Source organism: Musca vetustissima, unplaced genomic scaffold, assembly GCF_032173495.1.
Source record: "Musca vetustissima isolate MV318-11 ecotype Yass unplaced genomic scaffold, APGP_CSIRO_Mvet_v1 utg142438, whole genome shotgun sequence".
Lineage (NCBI taxonomy): Eukaryota > Metazoa > Arthropoda > Insecta > Diptera > Muscidae > Musca > Musca vetustissima.
In genome coordinates, this window is record NW_026872879.1 from 1621 (window position 1) to 12476 (window position 10856).

At 33.1% G+C, this 10856-nt stretch overlaps 1 protein-coding gene across 1 annotated transcript; it reads left to right on the top strand.

Moving 5' to 3' along the window:
• Positions 1-334: 334 nt before the first annotated feature.
• LOC133321105 (serine protease 7-like) lies at positions 335-8090 on the top strand (the record flags this gene model as incomplete). The annotated part of the gene is made up of 3 exons (XM_061530207.1): positions 335-445; positions 7474-7810; positions 7879-8090. Coding segments are annotated over exons 1-3 (660 nt in total), but the record flags the coding sequence as incomplete, so codon positions are not given.
• Positions 8091-10856: the final 2766 nt, after the last annotated feature.

Below are 10856 nucleotides of genomic sequence, written 5' to 3' on the forward strand. Positions count from 1 at the left end.
AGGAAGTGTCTTAAAACTTTTTTGCCAGTGGCATTGAAAACGGACATATGTTGCTGCCCAATCCCCTAAAATAAAATGTTGTTTCTTGGGTATTAACGTAACTATTATCTCGTTTTTGTTTCAATAAAAAACGATGATAATGTATTCAACAACCTCCCAAGACCCACTTTCCTTCTTCAGCTTTTTAAACTATTAAATTTGTTTTGATAAAAAAATTGCTTTGGGATTTTAATTAAATTCTATCAAAATATTTTGCTGCCCATACTACACTCCCGCCGCCCGACAACAACAATATGCTAAATATGCATTCCGCCTTTTCATATTTTTGCCTAACATGCACTGTGGTGTATTTTTGAAGGCAAACAACTATTTTCCACAACAACAATGTATTGCTGCATGTCCTAGATGGTTGGCTATTGTGGGTGGCTTTAAAGAAGAACAAGCAGTATACAACATAAACAGACAGAAAAAAAAATTCAAAACAAACAGAAAAAAATAAACCTTAGAACTGCAGAGGAGTCTATTATTATTACTATGCCACATGTATTGTTTTTTCTGGTTGTCATAGTCATAGTTTAAGTGTATGAGTGTATCTGTGCGTTGCAGTTGTTGTTGCTGCTGCTGTTCTATTAAAATTGGAACAAATTTGTTTACTTGCATTGAAGTATAAAAAATAATTTTGCTGCGTAGGTGTGGCTAAAAGCCCAGGAGAAGGTGTATCAGATATTTGCTACTGCAGCAACAGCCGGTGAAATGTTTTGTATTACTACTACTACTACTATCGGCCCTGTAGCCTAGCCTTGCAACAAAAAACTTTTAGCATGTGGCATATTGTTTTCTTAGTTACCGAAGCAAAAAAAAAAATCGCATCAACAACATGGATATATGGGACATTCCAAGATAAATTTGTAGTACAAATTAAAAAAAAAAAAGAATATCAAGAAGCGTGGATTCGTTTTAAATATTTTTTGGAGGACTAACAATAAGTGTTTACTTTTTATACCCTTCACCACACTGTGGTACAGGGTATTATGTCTTTGTGCATATGTTTGTAACAGGCAAAAGGAATCGAGATAGACCCATAGTTACTTTTGAGAATATGCATAGAATCACTTTCTGAGTCGATTTACGCATGTCCGTCTGTCCATCCGTCCATGTATTTTTGTGAACAAAGTACAGGTCACATTTATGATCCGATTTAGATGAAATTTGGCACAGTTCACTCATTTGGCTCAGGGACGAACCCTATTGAAATTGAGAAAAATCGGTTCAGATTTAGATATAGCTCCCATATATATTTTCGTCCGATTTAAGGTAAATGGTGCACCAAAGTCCCTATATATCGTTCGATTTGCACGAAATTTGGCACAGCGTAATGAATTAAGCCTAGAATGATGTCTGCCAAGTTTCCTGAAAATCGGTCCAGATTTAGATATAGCTCCCATATATATTTTCGTCCGATTTTATGTACATGGTGCACCAAAGTCCCTATATATCTTTCGATTTGCAAGAAATTTGGCAAAACGTACTTAATTGAGCTTAGAGTGATGTCTGCCAAGTTTCGTGAAAATCGGTCCAGATTTAGATATAGCTCCCATATATAGTTTCGTCCGATTTTATGTAAGTGATGCACCAAAGTCCCTATTTATATTTCGATTTGCACAAAATTTGGCATAACGTACTTAATAGAGCCTAGAGTGCTTTATGCCAAGTTTCCTGGAATGATGTGTGCTGAGTTTCATGAAAATCGGTTCAGATTAAGATATATATATATATATATATTTCCGCCAGATTTAATGTAAATAATGTACCAAAGTTCTAATATTGCATAGATCGATTGATTTTAAGTAATTGACACACCAAGGAACCAATATATGATTGAAAGAACAAAACGTACTGAAATTAGTATAACCCAACCTGTGAAAAGTTTCGTTGAAATCGGTTCAAATTTGGATATAGATTCCACATATATTTTCATCTAAGGTAATTGGTGCTTTTAATACCCTATATATCTTTGCTCGAAATTTGGCATAGCGTGCTGAATTGTGTCTATAATAAGGTGTGCCAAGTTTCATGAAAATCGGTTCAGATGTATATAAAGCTCCCATATATATATATATATATATATATATAGTCGCCCGATTTTAGGTAAATGGTGCACCAAAGTCTTTGAAAATCATTCCATTTGCACGAAATTTGTCATAGCGTACTGAATTAAGTTTAGAATGACGTGAGCTAAATTTCGTGAAAATCGGTTCAGATTTAAATGTAGCTCCCATATATATTTTCGTCCAGTTTTATGTAATTGGTGCATCGATAGGATACATCTGTTGAATATACCCAAAGTGGTGAAGGGTATCATATAGTCGGCCCAGTCCGACTTTACTACTTTCCTTACTGGTTAAACTTAGTTTTTCAATGACAATCCATAAACATGCATTTTTTTAGAGAATAGTTTTGAAGGACTATCAATAACCGAGTACTAGTAGTGTTTTCAAGAACTATCAATAAGCGTGAATTTTTATACCCTACACAACTATGTTGTCAGGGTATTATAGCTTTGTGCAGCCCCAAAAGTTTGTAACGCCGCGAAATATTGGTCCATTTGGAAATTTCGGACCGGTCAAAATTGACGACGCTTCTATCACAAATGTGTTTTTTTCGGAATAATTTTATTTTAGATGGAACATCACTCCTACAGGTCTACTCTTACAATGTTTTCTAATATTTCCAAGCTCAATCACGCCTATATGAATTGATTTTTCAAAATATATTTACGAGGTCTATCGGACCTACAATCGTGTAATTTATAGGTATATTTCCCTCCAATCGTTCCCAAACATTCTTTGCTTTAAACTTTTGATGTACCGAACTTGTTCATATATGTATGTTTAAATTGTTTACTTAAAACTCTTACTAAAGATATATACTTAGACACTCACTGTAAACTACTACAAATATCGAATGTTGAATGAAACAAACACACACACTTGAATGAAACAAACTCACGTACACACTCATACACTCTCACTTGATATTGGATTCACCATTTACGGTAAGGTTACATCAAATGAACATTGGCATAAAAACTATGTAACATGTTGTACATAGCAGAGAGTCTAGTATCGTATTGTCTAGTACCAGCTCCATGTAGGTTTTGTACCAGTTGACTTTTCTGGTAGTATGTATGTTTTCTTTCCAGTGCCATTGTTGTTAGTATCTCCCCAAAGTATACCATGGAAAATTCTAAACTATTTTGTATTATTATTCGGTTCACAACATATAGTGAGCGTAAAGTCGGTTTATATGGGGAGTAAGAAGGGAAGTTGTTGGTAGGTGAATATTTCTATTGACTTGTTTCTTTGTTTAAGCACGCACAACCCAATGGATGTATGTGGGGTTTTTATTTGTGTATGTAGTTACGAGATTAACGGAGCCAGTTCGGAAAACCTACTATATATCATACTGTTGGAGAAAAATTGGATGTGAAACTCGTGGAACATAGGACTATGAACAGTCGGAGACAAAATTCATTAAAAATTAAAATTTTTAGTTGTATGTTCTATGTACCAATATGTGGTTCTTAAATTTATTAATATATATATATATATATTAATGTTTTTTATACCGATGTGCAGTTTCTACAATTCCCAGTCTACTAGTAATACAAATAACGGCGTTATTTTCAACTTGACAGACTACACTCGTTGAGAAGTATTTTTCATTTTATTTTTTTAACACAGTCTTTCTTCTTAAATATTATTGCTGACTTTAGTGCTGCATCGAACAATATCTTTTGTTAGTTTGTATTATTAGTTTTGTGCACACAAATGACTTTGCTTATAGACATTTTTATACAGTGTCGTGTATGTATGTGATATGTATCCCATATACATAATAATCGTAGAAAAAATTCAATTGTATATGACTCGCCTAAGGCTCTGATTCCTTAAAAAAATATTATTTAAAAATCCACACCTAAGGCTCTGATAGTTCTTAAAAAAATATTATTTAAAAATCCACACCTAAGGCTCTGATAGTTCTTAAAAAAATATTATTTAAAAATCCACGCCTAAGGCTCTGATAGTTCTTAAAAAAATATTATTTAAAAATCCACGCCTAAGGCTCTGATAGTTCTTAAAAAAATATTATTTAAAAATCCACACCTAAGGCTCTGATAGTTCTTAATAAAATATTATTTAAAAATCCACACCTAAGGCTCTGATAGTTCTTAAAAAAATATTATTTAAAAATCCACACCTAAGGCTCTGATAGTTCTTAAAAAAATATTATTTAAAAATCCACGCATAAGGCTCTGATAGTTCTTAAAAAAATATTATTTAAAAATCCACGCCTAAGGCTCTGATAGTCCTTAAAAATATTATTTAAAAATCCACGCCTAAGGCTCTGATAGTCCTTAAAAAAATATTATTTAAAAATCCACGCCTAAGGCTCTGATAGTCCTTAAAAAAATATTATTTAAAAATCCACGCCTAAGGCTCTGATAGTCCTTAAAAAAATATTATTTAAAAATCCACGCCTAAGGCTCTGATAGTCCTTAAAAAAATATTATTTAAAAATCCACGCCTAAGGCTCTGATAGTCCTTAAAAAAATATTATTTAAAAATCCACGCCTAAGGCTCTGATAGTCCTTAAAAAAATATTATTTAAAAATCCACGCCTAAGGCTCTGATAGTCCTTAAAAAATATTATTTAAAAATCCACGCCTAAGGCTCTGATAGTCCCTAAAAAAATATTATTTAAAAATCCACGCCTAAGGCTCTGATAGTCCTTAAAAAAATATTATTTAAAAATCCACGCCTAAGGCTCTGATAGTCCTTAAAAATTATTATTTAAAAATCCACGCCTAAGGCTCTGATAGTCCTTAAAAAAATATTATTTAAAAATCCACGCCTAAGGCTCTGATAGTCCTTAAAAAATATTATTTAAAAATCCACGCCTAAGGCTCTGATAGTCGCTGAGAAAATTTCTTTAAAAAATCCACGCCTAAGGCTCTGATAGTCGCTGAGAAAATTTCTTTAAAACATCCACGCCTAAGGCTCTGATAGTCGTTAAAAATTATTATTTAAAAATCCACGCCTAAGGCTCTGATAGTCCTTAAAAAAATATTATTTAAAAATCCACGCCTAAGGCTCTGATAGTCCTTCAAAAAATATTATTTTAAAATCCACGCCTAAGGCTCTGATAGTCCTTAAAAAAATATTATTTAAAAATCCACGCTTAAGGTTCTGATAGTCCTTAAAAAATGTATTCTTTAAAAATCAACGCTAAATACTCTTTAAATATCCTCGGCTAAGGCTCTGATAGTCCTTAGAAGAATATTATTTAAAAATCCACGCCTAAGGCTCTGATAGTCCTTAAAAAATATTATTTAAAAATCCACGCCTAAGGTCTTGATATTCCTTGAAAAATTCATTTCAAAAAAATCTCTGATAGTCCTTGAAAAAAAATCTATTTATAATATGCAGGGCTAAGGCCCTGAAAATATTTAAAAAAATCCAAACCTAAAGCTATGATAGTCCTTGAAAAATATTCTTAAAAAATCAAAGCATGTAATTCCGATATTCCTTAAAAATATCCTTAACTGTATATGTTTATTGTATATTTATTAGGGTGGTTCAGGGGAATATTTCAAAATGATGTTACCATTGATGTTGGGTTGTACTAAAAATAAAATAACTATTGAAACTGAGGTGAGTGTTATCAACAGTTCTAGCCAAGTACCTAGTATTGAGGTCTTCCCCACCTAATATACATATGTTTATATATGTCAGTTCTATTGTATTTTACCACACACATATCCAGAGTAGACATGAACATTTGCCACAACGTAGAAAGTGCAAAGTAAAGAGAACACGAATTGTTTCCTATGTGTTCTTTTGGGCTTGGTATTTTTTTCGTTTTTTTTGTTTTTTTTTTTGTTGCATTTTCTTTCACATCTCAACTTCCTTATATAGGTGGTTACATAAAATATGTTCTCTTAAGTGTGTGTGTGTTGATGTTTGTAGGTGTGATTTGTTTTCTTATTTTCTTCCATTTGTTGTTCTTTTTTGTTTGTTTTTTTCTGGTTCAAATGCATTTCCGTGATTTAAAAATAAATATATATAGAATGGACCTTTTTGTTGCTGTATTCCACACACCTCCTAAGCTAAATAAACACGAAAATGAGCACATGAGTTGATATTTATATAAAGCAATTGCAATTTCATTAATTTGTATTATGATGATTATACATTTACTGGTGATAATCACTCTCGTGCATTCATGCGGAAGGTGGAGTGAATACAATTATTTCGATGGCGGGGTTCCATCAAAATAACCTTCAAACCAATGAGGCATAAATATGTTTATGATAATGGAAATAAATTGCAGAGATTGGAAAAAAAATAAAAGCATGTAGGTTTAACCGTAATTTCCAAAAGAGTGACCGTCCTGAATTAAAATTCCTTAGAAATGACTATTTAATTCAAGGACTGTCAGAGACTTAGGCGTGGATTTTTAAGAAATTTTTTTCTAAGGGTTACAAGAGCCTTAGGCGTAGATTTTTAAAGAATATTTTCTCAAGGACTATCAGAGCCTTAGGCGTGGATTTTTAAAGAATATTTTCTCAAGGACTATCAGAGCCTTAGGCGTGGATTTTTAAAGAATATTTTCTCAAGGACTATCAGAGCCTTAGGCGTGGATTTTTAAAGAATATTTTCTCAAGGACTATCAGAGCCTTAGGCGTGGATTTTTAAAGAATATTTTCTCAAGGACTATCAGAGCCTTAGGCGTGGATTTTTAAAGAATATTTTCTCAAGGACTATCAGAGCCTTAGGCGTGGATTTTTAAAGAATATTTTCTCAAGGACTATCAGAGCCTTAGGCGTGGATTTTTAAAGAATATTTTCTCAAGGACTATCAGAGCCTTAGGCGTGGATTTTTAAAGAATATTTTTTCAAGCGCCATCAGAGCCTTAGGCGTGGATTTTTAAAGAATATTTTTCAAGGACTATCAGAGCCTTAGGCAAATCGTATGAACTACATTTTTTCTGAATATTTGGAAGTCAAAAAATCTCATCTTGTGGCTTTTAGTTTAACAACAGAGGACTAAAAACACCAGAGAACGATGATATGATTTACAAAAAATATTCCTCATGCGATACAATGATATAAAGGGGTTTCTTCATTATAACATTGACCCATGGTGATTTTGTGCTTATGGATTCTTATTATACACGCCAATTGTTTTTAACCCCATGAAGATTTTTCCACCTCCGCATACGATGATCGATTTTGTGTCACAGTGTTAATAGTTATATTTGTTTCTCTTTTCTAGCTAGTGGTTGGTTAACAATTGGTTGTGCTGGCAGTATTTTAAATCGAGATATGATTAACAGCAGGACACTGTATGCAGACAATTGAGGAAAACGTTGGTGTTTTGTAAGTTTAATAATATTTGTATATTTCGTAAGTCCGACGAAGAATATTCGAAATTTATTGAAAAAGTAGTACATTTTATACACGTCACTGGTGATCATAATGTTGTAACTGAACAAGATTGTGATAAAGATGGCTTCTGCATAGATCCATATCAACGGCTATTTATCGAACAGTCATGGGTGCATGATGATTTCTTTGTTACAAAGAAAAGAAAAATTTACAGTGATATTGCCTTGGTGAAAACAACAAAAGATATCAAATATTCATATTCCGTGGAACCAATATGTTTGTCTGTGGTTATGCCGAAATTACAGCCACCGACAAATGGCACGAGATTGACAGTGGCCGGTTGGGGTAGTACAGCAACGGGTAATGCATTCATAAATAAAAAATCATAATATGTCATATAAAACATTTCCTTCTCCATATTTTTTTAGCAAATTACACCGATGAGAAACGCATTGTGGATGTAGTGTATTTGGATGATGACAAATGTCGAATTCGTCAGGAATTATCCCACATGTGTGTTGGCGGTGAAATGGGCAAGGATAGTTGTAATGGTGATTCCGGTGGTTCTTTGGCTCGTCGCACCCAAAACGGTTGGGTTCTGGAGGGTATTGTTTTGCATATAGCTCAAGTTGTGGCAAAGGTAAAATGGATAAGTGAGCTAAATATTTTAAATTATTAAAATTAACTTTAAAAACATTTTGTATATCATTACTTATAGTGTGTAATATTTGGGATGGTTTATATTTGAAATATTTTACCAAACCAAGAGTGCAATACAAGATAATCCAATAAAGTTGATATGCTCATTAAAGTGACCCTCTAATATTATTTCTACTTTATCAAAATATTGGTTTTAGATCCCAATTTTGAGACAAATTTTAAATTTCTTTCCGTTTTGCTGCTGGTTGGTGTCCAGTCTTGCTGGTTGGTGTTCCATAAAAATTGAATATTGCAGGCTTATTCCCAATTTTTCAAATCGTAATATTTCTAGAAAACTTAAATGAAGTTCGTATATGCATATCGAAATATTTTTACCAAACCCACAAAAAACCTTAAACTGGGGTCTGTGGGGCAACGTCTTTTGGTATATACACGAGAAAAAGATTATTGAAATTCTCAAAATATCTCATAGTATCTTATAGTGTCAAAAATCCCCATATTGGGAAACCCATATTATGGGGCTACCCTTAATTGATCCATTGACCCACGTAATGTTAAAAGTTTTTAGAATGGTGTATTATATAGCACATTTATACAATGAGAAAACAAAATATAAAATTACATCCAAGTTGGTAGAAAAAAGTGTCCAGAATCCCTAGAATACCAAATACTGGGATACCGTTCTATGGGGCTACCCTGAACCTTTGGCCATTATTAATATTTTTGGTATGGATATGTGTAATACAATGAGAACCAGTTTGGTTGGAAAACTTGTGCAAAATCCCGTAAATACCGAATATTGGGGGTTACCGTTATATGGTGACTGCCCTAATACTTGGGTCAATCCTATATGTACTATACATTGAGAACCCAAAATACCAAATTGCAGCCAATTCGATTGGAAAACCTGCCCAAAATCCAAAAATATACCGAATTCTGGTGGGTACCGTTATATGGTAGCTACCCTTTTTTGGAGGGATATTTCCTATTCAACGAGGACCCAAAATACCAAATAACAACCAGTTCGGTTGGAAAATGTGTCCAAAGTACCGAATATTTTTGGGTAACATTATATGTGGGTTACACTGAAACTTCAGACAATATTAATAATTTTTGGTACGAAGATGCGCTATACCATGAGAACCAAAAATGCCAAATTACGGCCAATTTGATTGGAAAAATCACCAAAATACCGAATATTGAGGGGCTACCCTTTTGACCTACTCCAAAACGTGGACCTACTTATATATCATTTGTACTAGCATTGTCCGCGCAAAATTTTAGAGCTCTATCTTTAATATTGTGATCTCTATCGTGATTTAAACTGACGGACATGCGTAAATCGACATGGCGTCTCGGTAAATATTTCGAGGTGTTGCAAACGGAATGACAAAATTAATATACACTCCACCTTATGGTGCTGTCGTTATTGGCCAGTTTTAAGAAATATTTGATATGTAATTCTATCGACATTAAAATATCGCAGGCAGTCTTAAAATATCAAATGCAAAATTTACTAAAATTTCGAAAATTTATTGGATGATTCAACTTTGTGCATTTAAATGCACCCACATCTCTATATATAAACTTATAAAAAAATGCGTTGATATCGTAACCACATTAAGAAGTGCACGTCGTAGCATGTCGTCACAATCTGAGAATAACTTGACGTGTTTCTTTAATTCAAGGCAACAAAACAACCAAACAAACACGTGTAGGAACAATGACAATTTCGCCATTAACATTAATATTAAAAAACAAAAAACATCTCATTCATGAAATCCCGCACGAAAAATTTAGCTTTAAAACAAACGCCACTTTGGTTTATCAGTGTTTAAAGCATCTTAGAACAAGTTCCTTCCTATGGTGCAGGCTCGCTCATTGAATAATTGGGAGGAGGGCATCTGCCTTACGGTTCGGCATATGTGATTATGACGTATTTGTTTGTTTTATACATTATTTCATGAATCATTTTAATCGTATATAGTATCTGAAAACTTGTTAGCTGAAGAAGAGAAAATACTTGTTTCATTTCTTAGCAATTACCCCGTATTCAAATGGCCGCAAACGATTTTCATCACATCAGTAAATTATTTACCGATATTGATTGATGTATCTCTCAATAGTTGCTTTTGTGGTGTTTTCTCATTTGATATTGAATTTCTTCTTATTGCGCCCACATGCACGAGCTTGTCTTCTAAAGCTGAGTTTAAATAAAAACAAGTAAAATTTTGTATAAACGGTCTGGTTTAATTTGTTATACCCTACACCATGATTAAATGCTTATAATTTGAAATAAGTCGAGACATTTAATTGTTTTTTTTTAATCCACGCCTATAGCTCTGATAGTCTATGAAAAATGACATTTAAAAAATCCACGCCTATACCTCTGATAGTCTATGAAAAATGACATTTAAAAAATCCACGCCTATACCTCTGATAGTCTATGAAAAATGATATTTAAAAAATCCACGCCTATACCTCTGATAGTCTATGAAAAATGACATTTAAAAAATCCACGCCTATACCTCTGATAGTCTATGAAAAATGATATTTAAAAAATCCACGCCTATAGCTCTGACAGTCTACGAAAAATGATATTTAAAAAATCCACGCCTATAGCTCTGATAGTCTACGAAAAATGACATTCAAAAAATCCACGCCTATAGCTCTGATAGTCTATGAAAAATTACCTTTAAAAAATCCACGTCTATAGCTCTGATAGTCTACGAAAAATGGCATTCAA